The 20,063-nt window shown below is 41.2% G+C and overlaps 1 protein-coding gene across 10 annotated transcripts in view; it reads right to left on the bottom strand.

The window, feature by feature from the left end:
* Positions 1-4,379: 4,379 nt before the first annotated feature.
* The window catches only part of PPEF1 (protein phosphatase with EF-hand domain 1), a 149,396-nt gene continuing 133,712 nt past the window's right edge, over positions 4,380-20,063 (bottom strand). For 7 of the 10 annotated variants that reach the window (XM_077989600.1, XM_077989601.1, XM_015127026.3 and 4 more), the window contains 4 exons: positions 12,827-12,933; positions 8,552-8,715; positions 6,766-6,850; positions 4,380-4,981 (listed from right to left, as the gene is read on the bottom strand). In XM_077989600.1, the coding sequence (XP_077845726.1) occupies positions 4,770-4,981; positions 6,766-6,850; positions 8,552-8,715; positions 12,827-12,933 (568 nt within the window). In that variant the 3' untranslated portion in view covers positions 4,380-4,769. Of the gene's footprint in view, positions 4,982-6,765; positions 6,851-8,551; positions 8,716-8,776; positions 8,911-12,826; positions 12,934-20,063 lie in introns of all 10 variants that reach the window. The other 3 variants (XR_013413218.1, XR_013413219.1, XM_077989605.1) reach the window with 2 other exon arrangements.

Below are 20,063 nucleotides of genomic sequence, written 5' to 3'. Positions count from 1 at the left end.
GACAACTATTTTTTCGAAACTGCCGTTTTAGGGGTTGCTTATTGGAATGCCCTGGGGCAGGCCCACAAGTGATTCTAGTTTGTTGGTTGCCATAGAGCTGAAATACTTTGGAAATAGCTTTCCTAAGGTCATTAGAAACCTTTCAGGGTTTGTCTGACCCGTAAATGGACCAGGTGGGGCTTGTCAGGTCACTAATATCACTCTTAGGAAACTACCATTCTGCCTCTTTCATCCATTTTTGGGCTTTTCAGATCCCACCAACATGTATATTAGTAGGTGTAGATCAGGTATCACGCGAGTTTTTTTTTCTTTTAGACGGAGTCTCGCTTTATCGCCCAGGGTGGAGTGCAGTGGCGTGATCTCGGCTCACTGCAAGCTCCGCCTCCCGGGTTCCTGCCACCACGCCCGGCTAATTTTTTTTCTTTTTTTTCTTTTTTTTTGTATTTTTAGTAGAGACGGGGTTTCACCGTGTTAGCCAGGATGGTCTCCATCTCCTGACCTCGTGATCTGCCCGCCTCGGCCTCCCACAGGGCTGGGATTACAGGCTTGAGCCACCGCACCCAGCCCCCATCCCGGGATTTTAAATTATAATTAAGACTGTGAATTCTGGCTGGGCGCGGTGGCTCATGACTGTAATCTCAGCACTTTGGGAGGCCGAGGTAGGCAAATCATTTGAGGTCAGGAGTTCGAGACTAGCTTGGTCTACACGACAAAACCCCGTCTCTACTAAAAGTACAAAAATTAGCCGGGCGTCGTGGCGTGTGCCTGTAATCCCAGCCACTTAGGAGGTTGAGGCAGGAGAATTGCTTGAACCTGGGAGGCGGAGGTTGCAGTGAGCCAAGATTGTGCCACTGCACTCCAGCCCGAGCGACAAGAGCAAGACTCCATCTCAAAAAAAAAAAAAAAAGACTGAATTCTTCAGAAAACTTTTAAAGGTCTTCCCTGGGTTTGAAAATTTTTAACCTATGGCCCTGAGCTGTTTTTATCCAGGTAATGTAAATCACTCCAGGATTGTCTCCTGAATTTTCAGGTGGTTTTATGCTACAAGGGAACTGTTTAACTGTTTTGTTTTGTTTTGTTTTCACAGAAGAAAGGCAATTCAGACAGAGTATTAATAGACTAAATATTCAGGCAAAGTAGGATAGAGAGGAGCAGTACGAGTTACATCAGTTTTACCATCTTTGGTGTGGCGGACATCTTCCATTTCTAGCCTTTCATTAGCTCTTTGCAATGAATCTTTTAAAAAGGCTATTTTGGAATCCTGGGCAGGTAACCAAGCAAAAATGTCAGCAGATTCTAAGTAGGCAGGGGAGGACAGAGAGAGAGAGAGCTTAGAAGCTTCTACATGCTAATCAATTATATACATCCCATTCAGACTTTAACCCTATGCTACAGTCTTCTAATTTAGTTCTAAGACTAAAAACAGGTCGGGCGTGGTGGCTCACGCCTGTAATCCCAGCACTTTGGGAGGCTGAGGTGGGTGGATCACGAGGTCAGGAGTTCGAGACCAGCTTGGCCAACACGGTGAAACCCCGTCTCTACTAAAGATACAAATCAGCCAGGCATGGTGGTGCATGCCTGTAATCCTAGCTACTCGGGAAGCTGAGGCAGGAGAATTGCTTGAACCCGGGAGGCAGAGGTTGCAGCCAGCCGAGATTGCGCCATTGCACTCCAGCCTCGGCGACAAGGTGAGACTCCCTCTGAAAAAAAAAAAATTTAGGCCGGGTGCGGTGGCTCAAGCCTGTAATCCCAGCACTTTGGGAGGCCGAGATGGGCGGATCACGAGGTCAGGAGATCGAGACCATCCTGGCTAACGCAGTGAAACCCCGTCTCTACTAAAAAATACAAAAAACTAGTCGGGCGAGGTGGCGGGTGCCTGTAGTCCCAGCTACTCCGGAGGCTGAGGCAGGAGAATGGTGTAAACCCGGGAGGCGGAGCTTGCAGTGAGCCGAGATCCGGCCACTGCACTCCAGCCTGGGTGACAGAGCCAGACTCCGTCTCAAAAAAAAAAAAAAAAAAAAAAATTAAAAAAATAATAAAAACAACCTTACAAGGTTTGAACAGTCCACATAAAGGCCATTGGAACTCCAAATGGTCCTTGGTATAATCTTTTTTTGTTTTTGTTTTTTTTGAGACGGAGTTTCACTCTTGTTGCCCAGGCTGGAGTGCAATGATGCGATCTTGGCTCACTGCAACCTCTGCCTCCTGGGTTCAAGTGATTCTCCTGCCTCAGCCTCCTGAGCAGCTGAGATTACAGGTGCATACCACCATGCTGGGCTAATTTTGTATTTTTAGTAGAGACAGGGTTTCACCATGTTGGTCAGGCTGTCTCGAACTCTTAACCTCAAGTGATCCACCTGTTTCGGCCTCCCACAATGCTGGGATTACAGGCATGAGCCACTGTGCCTGGCCAAGTCTTTGGTATAATCTGCCCATAGGTTTAAAAATGTGCACAAGAATGGACCATAATGTTTGAATACATAGCTGTCTGGAGTCCCTAAAGGGGGACTATATTTGCATGCATTAGAACTTGGGGTGTCCATTATGTTTCTTATTAATCTTTCTAGATCAAAATCCAGACTACCAAAGACAGCCAAAAGAAAGATTTAGACATAACAGTCAGTATGCTAGTCACAAATAGGGTGCAACCCACATTTCTGTCTAGCATATTCTTGGCAACTCCCAACCTTTTGGTTGGTTGACCAAATTCTCAGGACACAAAAACATGACAAATAGGAAACCTATAGCTGTCCATGGGAGGGAAAGAACCACTAACAAAGGGGCACCCTAAAGCCAAGAGTACTCAGTTCTTTAGAAATTAAGGATCCTATTTTTATGTTGGAACTTGGGTCTCTCAGAGCCAAGTTGGTTTTGGCTCTGAAATCCCTTTAACTTAGCTAATGATTTTTCTTACCTCAGCACACAAGAAGAGAAGAAATAAAGTGGATAGATAGCTGTGAATTCTGAAAGCCAGGCTCACTCCTACAGTAACGGTCAGTTACTGCAACTACTGTCAGTTACCTTTAAAACTGCAGCCCTTGCCAGTGACTCATTATCCACTGCAAACCCAAAAGCCATGTGTCCTCTTATGGCACAAACCCTTGGTATTTGTTTTAGTCTGTTTTGTGTTGCTATAACAGAATACCTGCGACTGGGTAATTTATAAAGAATGGAGGTTTATTTAGCTCATGGTTCTGGAGGCTGGGAAGTCCAAGATTGGGTGGCTGCATCCAGTGAGGCCCTCATGCTGTTTTATAGCATGGTGGAAAAGTGAAAGGAGCAGGCGAGAGAGAGCACTCACACACCCAAGAAAAGGGGGCTGAATTTCTTCAATCACTAACTTGTTCCCATGAGAAAGGCACTAATCCCTCTTAAAGACCTAATCACTTCTTAAAGACCCCACCTCCCAACATGGCCAAAATGGCAATAACATTTTTACATGAGTTTCAGAGGGGATACACCATATTCAAATCATAGCAGTACCCCAAAGTCAAATGCTCACTCATGGCAATTTACCTTGGATTTGAAAGTCAAAAGATTCAGGGGTCTCAATGCAAAAACAGCAGGGTCTGGCCCAAAAGGAACTTATTTACAACACCCAGGACTCTGTGAGGAAGACAGGGGACCTGAAAGGGGTCAGCAGCACCTCTCCTCCATTCCTTAAGAGGCCCTTAAGAGTATTAGTAGTCTCCTTATGGTCCCTTTTATGGTCACCAGATTGGTCAAAAGATAACATTTAAAGATCTTAATTGGCTTTGTTTGCGATTCTAGAATCAGGCAACACTTCCTTCCATAAAAATAAAGTGTTCTGATAAGCTGAGCAGAGGAGGTTGGTTTTATAGACAGAGAAAAATTGAAGAAAGCAGAACCAAAGGACAAAAAGCAGACTCGTTGTTTCAAAGTTACTTTCCTTGTAAGACAGCAGGGAAATAATAATAAATCATTGATTGGTTAACATCAGGTTACTTTTTGTTGTAAGGCAGAGGGAACTTCATTATGATGCCAATTGAAGCTGGCTTGAGGTGACATAGGACCTCAGCATGGGTGACCCCATTTTGACTTTTAGTCCAGTCTGTCAGAGCCTGGTGAAGGAGCTTAGTCCAAAACAATGGGCTCCTGCAATTTTCATTTAATAGTATGCATAAGCAAGGCCCCATCTTACCAATGAAGGTGCCAAACCATATTCATTATAGGGCTCAATTCAAGTGTATTCACTTGTATCTCCAACATACACACACACACACACACACACAAAATATGCTTTTTCAAACAACACTCCCACAGATTCCCCCCAAGAATCCAATATGGCTCTCATCCCTGAAGGGTGGATCCCTTAATTGAGGATCACTGGCTTATAAAATCTCCAAAGAAGATCACAGTTTAAAGATGGAAAGACTTTATTCCATGAATAACCTGGTATTCTTCCTCTCTCCCTCTGTCACTCACAGATGTCGTGCTTAGTAGTTTTCTCTTGTGCTGTGTGAGTTCCTTTCAGGATGTTTTCAAACTGCTCTGGCCTCCTGGTTAGGTGGCACTCAGGAGAACACCATTAGGTTCAAACCCAGTTTCTCACTGGCAATATACCTAATCTTACCATTAACAGCTTGCTAGGGACTTCCAAAACCCATACTATGCGTCTGTTTGTGGGATGAATTGGGATCTGCTTTTCTCTGCTACTGACTGTGAATTTCAGGGGTATTGGAAAGGACTATACTTGTCATTTGGGCCTAGCTGTTTACAGGGAGCCTGAGGGAAGCTCTCATTTGTGTTTAGCCAAGGTTGGTGACACCAGGTTTCATCAAGTCCTCATATCTATGCACTACATAGAAAGCCTTTAAAAACTCATTAAAGTCAATGCTTCCATCTTTGTTCAAGTCCATTATGTTGGCAAGCTTATTGACTTGGGAATCATCAATAAGAACATGGTAGTGAGCACTAAAAAGTTTCCACATGGCACGAAATTCTTCAATGGAGATCAGGCCTAAAAGAATATAGGAAAAGGTTGTGAGTGTTCATTTTAAGACACACCTAAGGCAAGGGTTGGGGAAGCCACACTGATTAAATAGTCCCAATTAGAAACTCACTAAAATGCCTGACCATGAAGATACTGAAGGATATGGAAGAGTAAGATCATAAATGTAAGAAACAATATGTCACTTTCAACTACCAAGGGATCCTGAACTTATTGTAAAGCCAGAATGAGCAAACAGTGAAGAAATGGGGACGGGGTTGTGGACTATGGGACTAAATGTGGTATAGAAATTACAAGACCTAAAATAGAAAGGTGAGGTGCATGGAAGGAGGGCAGAGAGGAGGGTGACATCAAAGCAGAGGGAGAAGATACCCTGGGAGTCAATAAGAGGATCACAAACAATGGTGCTGCCTTTTTCATAGGCGATAATTTACTTTAATGTGTTGATCATTGATTTTTCTTGGTGTTCAAAGGTCTCTGCAGTAGGGGATTATCTGATGAGTTTTTAAAAATTTGAAAATAAGTAATTGTGCATCAAAGCTAAAGGCAGAAGGCTGGGCGCGATGGCCCACGCCTGTAATCCCAGCACTTTGGGAGGCTGAGGTGGGCAGATCACCTGAGGTCAGGAGTTCAAGACCAGCCTGACCAACATGGAGAAACCCCGTCTCTACTAAAAATAAAAATTAGCCGGGTGTAGTAGCGCATGCCTGTAATCCCAGCTACTCAGGAGGCTGAGGCAGGAGAATCGCTTGAACCTGGGAGGTGGAGGTTGCAATGACCCGAGATCGCGCCACTGCACTCCAACCTGGGCAACAAGAGCAAAACTTTGTCTCAAAAAAAGAAAAAAACAAAAACAAAACAACCAGAAAATGACTTTTTGTAGCCCTTAGTCCCCAAAACAGAATCAGATTTCTAGCAATGATTTTTATGGCCATGAGTAACTAAGATACTGAAATGGATAGTAAATCATCTTTTCTTTTTTTTTTTTTTTTTTTTTTTTTTGAGACGGAGTCTCGCTCTGTTGCCCAGGCTGGAGTGCAGTGGCCGGATCTCAGCTCACTGCAAGCTCCACCTCCCGGGTTTACGCCATTCTCCTGCCTCAGCCTCCCGAGTAGCTGGGACTACAGGCGCCCGCCACCTCGCCCGGCTAAGTTTTCGTATTTTTTAGTAGAGATGGGGTTTCACCGTGTCAGCCAGGATGGTCTCGATCTCCTGACCTCGTGATCCGCCCGTCTCAGCCTCCCAAAGTGCTGGGATTACAGGCTTGAGCCACCGCGCCCGGCCTTCATCTTTTCATTTGTGCTGGTGATTTATAAAAAGAGTTATTCCACTTTGACTGATGGCTACATAGGCTTCTGTAGGACTCTATGGTCTTGAATACAGAGTCTGCAGCCAAACTGAAATAACAATAATATTAAATGAGTTTGTTTTTCCCCTCAAGTTTCATCATGTTAGATGAAGAATGAAATAGATAAAAATCAGAGTTCTGATTTCAGAGAACCAGATTAGCCTTTGCTTTCTACTATTACTACCACATTTTGACTTTTAGTCTAGTCTGTTGGGGCCTGGTGAAGGAGCTTAGTCCAAAACAATGGGCTCCTACAATTTTCATTTAACAGTATGCATAAGCAAGGCCCGGCCCATCTTACCAATGATCTTACCAACGAAGGTGTCAAACCATATTCATTATAGGGCTCAATCAAAGTGTACTCACTTTGTATCTCCAATACACACACACACACACACACACAAATACGCTTTTTAAATGAACTCATCAAAGTTCATTTATTTACCTGAGTGATCAGTGTCAATGGCATTAAATATGATTTCCAGGTCAGATCGGTATCTGTACAGAGTTTCAACTAGAGTAGAATGAGCCTAAAATAAAGATTTTCTAAGTGTTAGAACATATCGAATTCATGACACAGATTGCTTTTAGCAAATGTAACAAACAGAAAACATCATCAACAATTCAAATTATGTGATTTAGACAGAAATTTGAGAAGACCAGCCTTCCCTTGGAGGCCCCACCCTCTTCATTCAGTCTGTGATCCTCAGGGGACAGGGCCAAAATGAATAAGGCAGCAGTAATTAACACAGCCACCATTTACAGAGAAGTTTATTGGATTATTTCATTTGGTCCTCTACAACAAGAAGGAACAAGAACAGAACTATTATTATGTCCATTTTACAAATTTGAAAACAGGAAGATAAAGGAACTTTGCCAAGGGTAACAGAGCTGGTGAGTGGGATTTAAATCGCGGCTGCTTGAAGCCAAGCTTGGCCTGTGATCTTAGTCACCATGGTAAACTGCCTCTGAAGTGAAGTCAAAAGCCTCCTTCCTGGGGATATTTTAGTCTCTAATCTACCTTTACTTCCCTTCTCTCTGCTCTTAACATCTCATCTTTGCTGCAAATGATCACCCAAGTCCTAGCTCCAACCAGCTCCCTTTCAGCTCAATGTCATATTTAACTGCTGATGAATTGTTAACTAATAAGTATGGGGATCTGATAAATCTCCCCGATATTCATATTCTAAGAAAAGATTCTACATTTCAAAAATCTTTCAGACATATTCTGGGTCACGTCAGCAAGACTGTACACTCACGCTTAACAAGCAATACATTAAGTATTCGAAATGGTATGTTGTATAAAAGCATGGATGTCAGGCCAGGCAAAGGGGCTCACGCCTGTAATCCCAGCACTTTGAGAGGCTGAGGTGGGCAGATCACTTGAGGTCAAGAGTTCAAGACCAGCCTGGTCAACATGGTGAAACCCCATCTCCACTAAAAATATAAAAATTAGCTGGGTATGGTGGCAGGCGCCTGTAATCTCAGCTACCTGGGAGGATGAGGCAGGAGAGTCGCTTGAGCCTGGGAGGCAGAGGTTGCAGTGAGCCGAGATTGCATCACTGCACTCCAGCCTGGGCAACAGAGTGAGACTCCGCCTCAAAAAACAAACAAACAAAAAGCATGGATGTCATATCTCCCTTTCTGCTAGACAGCACTTAAAAAAAATCCAGTATTTGATGTGGACTTGCTTGTGGAAGCCTTTTCTTCTTTTTTTCTTTTTGCTTATCCTGGGAACACACAAATTTGCTGAACAGACCACAGCGTACCTGGGAGATTCCCCTTCGGCTTTTCCTAAGACTGCCACTCCATCTATTAGATTATCCCGCTCTCAGCTTTTCTTTTTTTGAGACAGAGTCTCGCTCTGTCACCCAGGCCGGAGTGCAGTGGTGCGATCCCGGCTGACTACAACCTCTGCCTCCCGGGTTCAAGCAATTCTCCTTCCTCAGCCTCTTGAATAGCTGGGATTACAGGTGCATGCCACCACACCAAAATTTTTGTATTTTGTATACAAAAATACAAAATGATTTTTGTATTTTTAGTAGAGACGGGGTTTCACCATGTTGGTCAGGCTGGTCTCGAACTCCTGACCTTGTGATCTGCCCGCCTCAGCCTCTGAAAGTGCTGGGATTACAGGCGTGAGCCACCATGCCCGGCCACTCCCAGCTTTTCAAAGGACTAAGTTATGTTTCACCCTGGCCAGGTTTTAGCTGGGGCTATGTTTCACTTGCCTCTTCTACTGGCTTTTCAATGTGGATATTCTGGAAGCTGGACATGTATTCAACGTTTCCATTTTTGTCTATGTTTACCAGATTCGAACTCAGGGATCTCCATGGTAAGTTCAGCCCCAAAATGTTCTCCATGCAAAAAGCCCACTGGCTTAAAGAAAGTTTTCCTAACAACAACAATAACAAAGCCCAAATGATGTGTTAAAATATGATTTTAAAGAATGCAACCTCCTTGGGAGAGCCAGGGCAGCATTGGGCCAGCTGCTCTCCCTCATAATTTATCCTCCCAGGCCCTGCAGCCCTGAAGAAGAAATAACTCAAGAATATCTTCAGTATTCCACAGATCGTGTCCTTCCTGTCACCTGTAAGAAATCAGACTTTAAGTGTTAGATTTTTTTTTCCTTTTTCTGATTAACAAAGTAAGGCATGCTTATTTATTTTTTTTGAGGAGTCTGGCTCTTGTCACCCAGGCTGGAGTTCAGTGGTGCCATCTCAGCTCACTGCAACCTCCGCCTCCTGGGTTCAAGCAATTCTCCTGCCTCAGCCTCCTGAGTAGCTGGGATTACAGGTGCGTGCCACCATACCTGGCTAATTTTTTGTACTTTTAGTAGAGATGGAGTTTCACCATGTTGGCCAGGCTGGTCTTGAACTCCTGACCTCAAGTGATCTGCTTGCCTCTACCTCCCAAAGTGCTGGGATTACAGGTGTGAGCCACCATGCCTGGCCTAGTCTTTTAAGAAAAAAGTTTGCTGGTTGGGTGGGCGCGGTGGCTCACGCCTCTAATCCCAGCACTTTGGGAGGCCAAAGCAGGTAGATCACGAGGTCAGGAGATCAACACCATTCTGGTTAACATGGTGAAACCCCCTCTCTACTAAAAATACAAAAAATTAGCTGGGTGTGGTGGCACACGCCTGTAGTCCCAGCTACTGGGGAGGCTGAGGCAGGAGAATCTCTTGAACCCGGGAGGTGGAGGTTCCAGTGAGCCAAGATCGTGCCACTGCACTCCAGCCTGGGCGATAGAGCAAGACTCCATCTCAAAAAAAAAAAAAAAGTCTGCTAATCTTTTATCTGTTCTTTTAGTTCCTGAGAGAAGAGTATTAAAACCTCCCTCAGGCCGGGCGCGGTGACTCACGCCTGTAATCCCAGCACTTTGGGAGGCCGAGACGGGCAGATCACGAGGTCAGGAGATCGAGACCATCCTGGCTAACATGGTGAAACCCTGTCTCTACTAAAAATACAAAAAACTAGCCGGGCGAGGTGGCGGCGCCTGTAGTCCCAGCTACTCGGGAGGCTGAGGCAGGAGAATGGCGTGAACCCGGGAGGCGGAGCTTGCAGTGAGCTGAGATCCGGCCACTGCACTCCAGCCCGGGCGACAGAGCCAGACTCCGTCTCGAAAAAAAAATAAAATAAAAAATAAATAAATAAATAAATAAATAAATAAATAAATAAATAAATAAAACCTCCCTCTATAGTGGCAGATTTTTCTACTTCTACTTTTTATTCTGTCAATTTTTGTTCTGAATAGTTTTGAAGCTATATGAATAAGTACATACACATTTAGAATGGATTCAATTGGCATAATATTTTATCATTATGAAATGTCCTTTTTTATTTCTAGTAATATATACCTCCTTAGAGTCTACTTTGCCTGATACTCATAAAGCTGTTTTAGTTTTGTTTTTGTTAGTGTTTTCATGGTATATCTTTTTCTAAATTTAACTTCTAATGTTTTGTGTATATGATTCTACGGTCTAATTTTGCAACTGTTGAGAAATCTCAGTCTAATTGTTATCTCTTTGTAGCAATATGTTGTTTCCTCTCTGCCTGCTTTTTAAAGGTTTTTTCTTTGCTACTGGTGCTCTGGAGTTTCACAACAAATGTGTGTAGGTGTGGATTTAACTTTATTTATCGTACATGAGAATTACTGTTCCTCTTTATGAATTTGAGTCTTTTATCAATTCTGGAAATGTCTCAGCCATTACCATGTCAAATATATGGTCTCTTACATTCTATTCTCTCCTCCCAGTACCCTGGGTAGGTGTATGTTAAACTTCTCATTTTACTGTTCATAACTCTTTTTTTGTTTGTTTGAGACAGAGTTTCACTCTTGTCACCCAGGCTGGAGTGCAATGGTGCGGTCTCGGGTCACTGCAACCTCCCTGTCCTGGGTTCAAGCAATTCTCCTGTCTCAGCCTCTCAAGTAATTGGGATTACAGGTGCCTGCCACCATGGCCGCCTAATTTTTTTTCTTTTCTTTTTTTTTTTTTTTTTGTATTTTTAGTAGAGGTGGGGTTTCACCATGTTGGCCAGGCTAGTTTCAAACTCCTGACCTCATGTGATCCACCCACCTCAATCTCCCAAAGTACTGGGATTACAGGCGTGAGCTGCTGCGCCTGGCCTGTTTATAACTCCTAACCTAATTCTTTCTTGAATAGTGTCTAATCTTCTGTTTAACCCATCCATTATGATTTTTCTTTTTTTCCCCTTTTTTTTTTTTTTCGTGAGACGGAGTCTTGCTCTGTCGCCCAGGCCGGAGTTCAGTGACGCGATCTCCGCTCACTGCAAGCTCCGCCTCCTGGGTTCACGCCATTCTCCTACCTCAGCCTCCCGAGTAGCTGGGACTACAGGCGCCTGACATCACACTCAGCTATATTTTCTATTTTTAGTAGAGACGTGGTTTCACCATGTTAGCCAGGATGATCTCCATCTCCTGACCTTGTGATACGCCCGCCTTGGCCTCCCAAAGTGGTGGGATTACAGGCGTGAGCTACCGCGCCTGGCCACTTTTTCTTTTTTAAAGTATATTTTCTATCTATTTGGTTTTTCTTCAAATCATTCCCAAATGCATGTTTCTGATTCCATATTTCCTTTAAACGTATTTATTTGATAATTCCAATATTTGATGTCCTCAGGGAACTAACTGTTGTTTCTGCTGACTCTCACTCCTGGTAGTTTGTATCCTTGTTTGTTTGGTAATTTTTGATTGTGAGCTCATGTGAGTGGATCTTAATCTCTAGATACACAAGTGGCCAAAATTAGGGATGCTTCCCTCAAAGATAAATTTGCATTTGCTTGCCAGGAGTCAGGGAGCATTACAGACTTAGGACAACTTTAGCCGCTTTGAGGGTCCAAGCATGATGATGGAAGTCTCAAATTCAGCTTTTCCATCTTTCTACTATATTATAATTTAGTCTCAGAATTGATTGCTATACCAATATCAGCACTGGGCCCCAGGACAATCTAGCCTTTTGTGCTTTCTTGTTGCTCCATGCTCCCACATGTGGTTTCAAATCATCTTTCATGGAAAGTGAAGATGCAGCTGGAAGATTCACGTTACTGTGAGGCTGGTAAATGCATTAACATTCTACACCCTCCAAAATCTAGCTGTTTGTTAACGGGAAGGCCCTTCAGAATGTCTAGTCTAGCATATTATCAGAATACAGGTTTGGGGCCGGGTGGCTCACGCCTGTAATCCCAGGCGTGAAGGGATTGGAAGGCCAAGGTGGATGGATCATGAGGTCAGGAGTTCAAGACCAGCCTGAACAACATGGTGAAACCACGTCTCTACTAAAAATACAAAAATTAGCTCGTTGTGGTGGCGCGTGCCTATAATCCTAGCTATTCAGGAGGCTGAGGCAGGAGAATTGCTTGAACCCAGGAGGCGGAGGTTGCAGTGAGCTGAGATTGCACCACTACACTCCAGCCTGGGCAACAGAACAAGACTCTGTCTCAAAAAAAAAAAAAAAAAAAAAGAAGTTTAATTCAGGGTTGTTGTTAGTTTTCCAAGTTGAAAATAGCTTGCTAAAAGGGAGAAATAAGACTTTTTTGAGCAAATAATGGATATTTTATTTTTATCTCTATTCTTCCTTCTTAGTAAAAATGGAGAACTGAAATCCTAAGGAAGCAAAGAAAATGAAAAGTGATCTGTATGTAACTTGCTGTGTTAAGAAATTGTAAATTTTTTTTTTTTTTTTGAGATGGAGTCCAGGCTGAAGTGCAGTGCCCGGATCTCAGCTCACTGCAAGCTCCGCCTCCCGGGTTTACGCCATTCTCCTGCCTCAGCCTCCCGAGTAGCTGGGACTACAGGCGCCCACCACCTCGCCCGGCTAGGTTTTTTTTGTATTTTTTAGTAGAGATGGGGTTTCACTGTGTTAGCCAGGATGGTCTCGATCTCCTGACCTCGTGATCCGCCCGTCTCGGCCTCCCAAAATGCTGGGATTACAGGCTTGAGCCACCGCGCCTGGCCAAGAAATTGTAAATGTTATAGAAATTTGTTACCTGATTTTCTGTGGTCTTGAAGTTGGAAAGCACGAGTAAGGTCACTTTTTCGTGAAATCACTCTCTCTTTTAATATCTTGATGGCGCTGCTTTCCATAGTATACACTCTGTAAAGAAAACAATAATTAGGTAAAAGTAACATAAATCATCCTGTTGTCTTTCATTTTAATGTGCAGTATTACTATTTATGAATTTTTACTTTAAATGAATTGCCTAGATTCTCACATATCGCTACTAGATGGTAAATGTATGCATATGTATGTGTATATGTGTGTACATGTACACACGCATTTCGTGAGGTTTTAAAAGGATTACAAATAGTATTTTCTTTTGAATGTCAAAACTCACATGAACAATCATTTGAAAAGAAGGAAAATAAAGAGGAACTTACTATACCAGGTATTGAAATTTATCATTAAATCACTGAGATAAAACAACAGATATTGACACTGAGAAGACTGATACATGAGTAGAACATAATAGAAATTTCATAAACAAAGGCTGCATGTGGTGGCTGACGCCTATAATCCCAGCACTTTGGGAGGCCGAGGCTGGTAGATGACAAGGTCAAGAAATCGAAACCATCCTGGCCAATATAGTGAAACCCCATCTCTACTAAAAATACAAAAATTAGCTGAGCATGGTGACACATGCCTGTAGTCCCAGCTACTCTGGAGGCTGAGGCAGGAGAATTGCTTGAACCTGGGAGGCGGAGGTTGCAGTGAGCTGAGGCCGTGCCATTGCACTCCAGCCTGGGCAACAGAGCCAGACTTTGTCTCAACAACAACAACAAAAAAATTCATAAATATATCAAACTATGTATGGGAATAATATATATAATACAGAGGTATTGCAATTCAGTAGAAAAGGACAATTTTTAAAAAGAGTGGTAGCATAGTTAGCTAACTACCTGGACTTCAACCTCTACCACAGACCATTTACAAAAATAAATTTTCAAATAAAGGAGGAACAGAGGAACAAAATAGTCACACACATACATATAATGACAATTTTGTTCCTCTTTGTATTTTTTGTGCATGTACACACACACAAACACACACACACATGTATATGGCAAAATGGTAGATGTAAATCCAGGCATATCAATAATAACATCATATGAGAATGGATTAAATAATCAAAAGGCAGATATTGTGAAACTGGATAAAAACAACAAAACAAGATCCAACTATATGTTGTCAACAGGAGACACATTTTAGTTTCAAAGATACAAAGAGTTTAAAAGGAAAAGGACAAAAAAGGAAATCCCATGCAAATGGCAAGCATGAGAGCTAGAGCGGCATACCAATAGCAGACAAAATGGACTTTAAGACAAAAATTGTTACCAGAGACAAAGAGGGATATTTTACAATTATAAAACAGTCCATCAAGAAGATGAAACAATTATAAACACATGAGAACCTAACAACAGAGCCAAAACTACATGAAGCAAAAATGGATAGAACTGAAGGGAGACATAGACAATTCAGCAATAATATTGAGACTTCAATAGTCGACTTTCAGTAATGGATGAAACAACTAGGTGGAAAATCAACATGGACATAGAAGACTTGAACAGCACTCAAACCAACTAGACCTCACAGACATGTATAAAACACTCCACCCAACAACAAGAGAATTACATTCTTCTATAGTACATGTGGAACATTCTCCACAATAGACTCGATGCTAGGCCATAATATAAGCCTTAATAGATTTAAAATGATTAAGATCAAAGTATCTTCACTTTGAAAAAAAATTTAGGATTTATTGAAAGAAGTAAATTAGAAAGTAATTTGGGAAAAATAAATAAATTAAAAATTAACAACAGAAGAAATTTGGGCAAGTCACAAATATAAGAAAATTAAACAACAAAACCTTAAATAACCAATAGGTCAAAGAAGAAATCACAGGAGAAGTCAGAAAATAAGATGAGTGAAAATGAAAATACAACATACCAAAACATATGGCATACACTGAAGTAGTGCTTATATAAAAATGTATAGCTATAGGTGCCTATATTAAAAAAGAAAAAAGATCTCGAATCAATAACATAAACTTCCACTTTAAAAAATTGGAAAAAGGCTGGATGTGGTGGCTCACGCCTGTAATCCCAGCTACTTGGGAGGCTGAGGCAGGAGAATCGCTTGAACCTGGGAGGCAGAGGTTGCAGTGAGCCGGGATCACACCATTGCACTCCAGCCTGGGCAACAAGAGCAAAACTCCATCTCAAAAATAAATAAATAAATAAAATAAAAAATTGGAAAAAAGAGTAAATTGAACCCAACATAAGCAGATAAAAGGAAATAATAAAGAATAGAACAGTAAGAAATGAAATAGAGAATGGAAAGATAATAAAGAAAAATCAACAAAACTAAAAATTGGTTCTTTGAAAAGATCAACTAAATCGTCAAACCTTTAGAATGTCCAAGAAAAAAAAGAAAAAAGCCTCAAATTTCTAAAATCAAGAGTGAAAGAGGGGACATCATTACTGACCTTACAAAAGTAAGAAAGATTATAAAGAAATACTAAGAACAATTGTAGACCAATATATTAGATAACATAGGACCAATTGCTAGAATGACACAAACAATCAAAACTGACTAGGAAGAAATTTAAAAACTGAACATGCCTGTAACAAGTAAAAAGACTAAGTAATCAAATGATTCACAAAGACAAGCCCAGAGCCAGCTGGCTTCACTGGTGAATTCTATGAAACATTTAAGGAAGAATTAATACCAATTACTCACAAACTCTTCCAAAAAGAAGAGGTGGGAATATTGCCCACTTAGAAGCTAATATTACCTTGATACAAAACCCAGATAAAGATCACAAGAAAACTACAGACCAGTATCTCTTAGGAACATAGATACAAAATCCTCAACAAAATACTAGCAAATGGCATCCAGAAACGTATAAAAAGGATTATACACCATGGGTAAGTGGGATTTATTCTAGGAATGCAAGCTTTGTCTAATATCTGAAATCAACCAATGTAATATACCATATTAACACAGAACAAATAAACAATGGGAAAAGGACTCCCTATTCAATAAATGACACTGGGATAACTGGCTATTCATATGCAGAAGAATGAAACTGGACCCGTACCTATCACCATATGCAAAAATTAAGTCAAGATGGATTAGACTTATTAATAAATGTAAGACCTCAAACTATAAAAATCCTAGAAGAAAACCTAGGAAATACTCTTCTGGACATCAGCCTTAGGAAATAATTTATGACTAAGTCCTCAAAAGCAATTGTAACAAAAACAAACACTGACAGATGAGAACTAATTAAACTAAAGAACTTCTGCACAGCAAAAGAAAATATCAACAGAGTTAGCAGACAACCTAAAGATTTGGAGAAAATCTTCACAAACTATGTATGCAACAAAGGTCTAATATCCAGGATTTATAAGGAACTTAAACCAGTCAACAAGCAAAAACCAAATAGACCCATTAAAAAGTGGGCAAAGGATATGAACAAACACTTCTCAAAACAAGACATGTAAGTGGCCAACCAATATGAAAAATGCTCAACATCACTGAACATCAGAGAAATGCAAATCAAAACCACAATGAGATACCATCTCATACCAGTCAGAATGGGTATTATTCAGAAGTCAAAAAATAGTAAATATTGGCAAGGCTGCAGAGAAAAGGGAATGCTTATACACTGTTGGTGTAAATGCAAACTAGTTCAGTCACTGTAGAAAGCAGTTTGGACATTTCTCAAAGAACTAAAAATGGAACTCCCATTGGACCCAGCAATCCCATTACTAGGTATATACCCAAAGGAAAATAAATAATTGTACCAAAAACACATGCACTTGTATGTTCATCATAGAACTATTCCCAATAGCAAAAACACGGAATCAACCCAGGTGTCCATCAATGGTGGATTGGATAACGAAAATGCAATACATATACACCATGAAATACTACACAGCCACAAAAAACCAAAATCATTTCCTTTGCAGCAACATGGATGCAGCTGGAAGCCATTATCCTAAGTGAATCAACATAGGAACAGAAAATCAAATACCATATGTTCTCACTTTTAAGTGGGAGCTCAACATTGGGTACACATGGACATAAAGATGGGAACAATAGACACTGGGAACTACTCGAGGGGGAGGGAGAGAGGAGGGCAAGGGCTGAACAACTAAGTATTGGGTATTATGCTCACTACCTGGGTGACAAAATCACTCATACATCAAACCCCAACATCACACAATATACCCATGTAACCAATCTGCACATGTACTCCTTGAATCGAAAATAAAAGTTGAAATTTTCAAAAATCACATGATCATCTCAATAGATGCAGAAAAACTTATCTGATGAAATTCAATACTCTTTCATGATAAAAACACTAACCAAACTAGGCATAGAAAGGAACTTCTTCCACTTGATGAGAGGCATCTACACAAATACAAAGCTAACATCATACTTAATTATCAAAGAGTGAATGCATTCCCTTAAGATCAGAAATAAGACAAGTATATCTGCCTTCACCAGTTTTATTCAACACTGTACTGGAGGTTTTAGCCAGGATGATTATACAAGAAAAATAAAACCAGGATGATCATACAAGAAAAATAAAAACAAGGGATCCAGATTGGAAAAGAAGTAAAACTATCTCCATTAACACCATTAACAGATATGATCTAGGATATAGAAAATCTCAAGGACTCTACTAGAAAAAGATTAAAACTAACAAACAAGTTAATCAAGATTGTACAAGATCAATATCCAAAAATCAATTGTATTTCTTTTTTTTTTGAGACTGAGTCTCGCTCTGTCGCCCAGGCTGGAGTGCAGTGGTGCGATCTCGGCTCACCGCAACCTATGCCTCCCGCATTCCAGCCATTCTTCTACCTCAGACTCCCGAGTAGCTGGGACTACAGGCATGTGCCACCATGCCCAGCTAATTTTTGTATTTTTAGTAGAGACAGGGTTTCACCATATTGGCCAGGCTGGTCTTGATCTCCTGACCTCATGATCCACCTGCCTCAGCCTCCCAAAGTGCTGGGATTACAGGCATGAGCCACCGCGCCCAGCCAATCAATTGTATTTCTATACACTAGAAATCAAGAATCTAAAAATATAATTAAGAAAACAGGCCAGGTGCGGTGGCTCACATCTGTAATCCCAGCACTTTGGGAAGCCAAGACCGGAGGATCACTTGAGCCCAGGAGTTTGAGACCCAGCCTCGGCAACACAGTGAGACCCTGTCTCTACAGAAAATTGAAAAAATTAGCCGGGTGTGATGGTGCATGCTAATTTTAATGTAAGGCCCAGGAATTTGAGGGTGCAGCGAGCTATGATCACATTACTGCACTCCAGCCTGGGTGACAGAGTGAGACCCTGTCTCCAGAAAAAGAGAAAAGAAAAGAAAAGGAAAACAATTCCATTTACTATGGCAGCAAAAGGAACAAAATATTTAGAAATAAATTTAGCAAAATAAGTCCTAGACTTATACACGGAAAAGTACAAAATATTATTGAAGGAAATTAAAGAAGATTTAAATAAATAGAACAATATTTCACATTCATGGATTGGACAACTTAATATTGTTAAGATGGTAATAGCCTTCAAACTGATCTACAGACTCAACATAATCCCTATCAAATTCCCAGCTGGTATTTTTGCAAATTGACAAGCTGATTCTGAAATTCACATGAAAATGCAAGGGGCCCAAAATAGCCAAAACAATCTTTAAAAAGAAGTACAAAGTTCAACTCACATTTACCAGTTTTAAAACTGTAGTAAGTTTGTAAAGTTATAATAATTAGGACAGCGTGGTACTGGCATTAGGATAGACACAGACTTAGACAAATAGAATACAATTTAAAGGCCAGAAACAAACCCTTACATTATGGTCAACTGATTTTTGACAAGAGTGCCAAGAAGGAAAGAATAGTCTTTGAGTCACGGTTCTGGGACAACTGGATATCCACATGTAAAAGAATAAAGCTGAACTCTTCCTTCACACCATATACAAAAATTAACTCAAAATGGATCAGAAACCTAAATATAGGAGCTAAACCTATAAAACTCTTAGAAGAGAACATAGGAATGAATCCTTATGACTCTGAGTTAGGCAATAATGCCTTCTTAGATACAATACCAAAAAAGCACGAGCCACACAAGAAAAAAAACAGATAAATTGGATTTCATCAAAATGAAAAATGTTTGCACTACAAATAATACCACAGAGAAAGGGATAAGACATCCCACAGAATGGGAGAGAATATTTGCAAATCAAATATTGAACAAGTGGCCAGTCGTGGTGACTCATGCCTATAATCCCAGCACTTTGGGAAGCTGAAGCAGGTGGATCGCTTGAGCCCAGGAGTTCAAGATCAGCCTGGGTAACATGGTGAAACCCCATCTCATCAAAAATACAAAAATTAGCCAAGTGTGCTGGTTTGTGCCTGTAGTCCCAGCTACTTCAGAGGCTGAGGCAGGAGAATCAATTGGGCCCTGCAGGCCAAGGCTGCAGTGAGCCATGATCGCCTAGGCAACAAAGTGAGACCCTGTCTCAAAAAAATATACATATACTGAATAAGTGATGTGTATATAGAATAAAAAACTCTTGCAATGCAAAAATAAAGAGTGACAATTAAAAATGGAAAATGAACCTGAAATATAATATTTCTAAAGAAGATGTACAAATGTCCAATAAATACATGGAAAGATGCTCAACATCATTAATCATTAGGGAACAACTCAACACTACAATGAGATTCTACCTCACACCACTAAGACAACAATAAGAAAAAAGAGATCAAGCTGGGCGCGGTGGCTCACACCTGTAATCCCAGCACTTTGAGAGGCTGAGGTAGGGAAATCACCTGAGGTCTGGAGTTCGAGACCAGCCTAGCCAATCTGGTGAAACCCCGTCTCTACTAAACATACACAAATTAGCTGGGCATGGTGGCACATGCCTGTAGTCCCAGCTACTCAGGAGGTTGAGGTGGGAGAATCACCTTAACCCAGGAGGTGGAAGTTGCAGTGAGCCGAGACTGTGCCGCTGCACTCCAGCCTGGGGCAACAAGAGTGAAACTCTGTCTCCAAAAAAAAAAAAAAAAAAGAGATCATAACAAGGGTTGGCAATGGTGTAGACAACTTGGAATCCTGACACACTGATGGTGGAAATGGTAAACTGGTAAGCCCCTTGGGAAAAAGTTTGCAAGTTCCTCAAAATGTTAAACATAGAGTTACCA

This window comes from Macaca mulatta, chromosome X (assembly GCF_049350105.2).
Source record: "Macaca mulatta isolate MMU2019108-1 chromosome X, T2T-MMU8v2.0, whole genome shotgun sequence".
Lineage (NCBI taxonomy): Eukaryota > Metazoa > Chordata > Mammalia > Primates > Cercopithecidae > Macaca > Macaca mulatta.
Note: the sequence above shows the minus strand (reverse complement) of the source record. Positions and strands in the feature narration are given on the sequence as shown.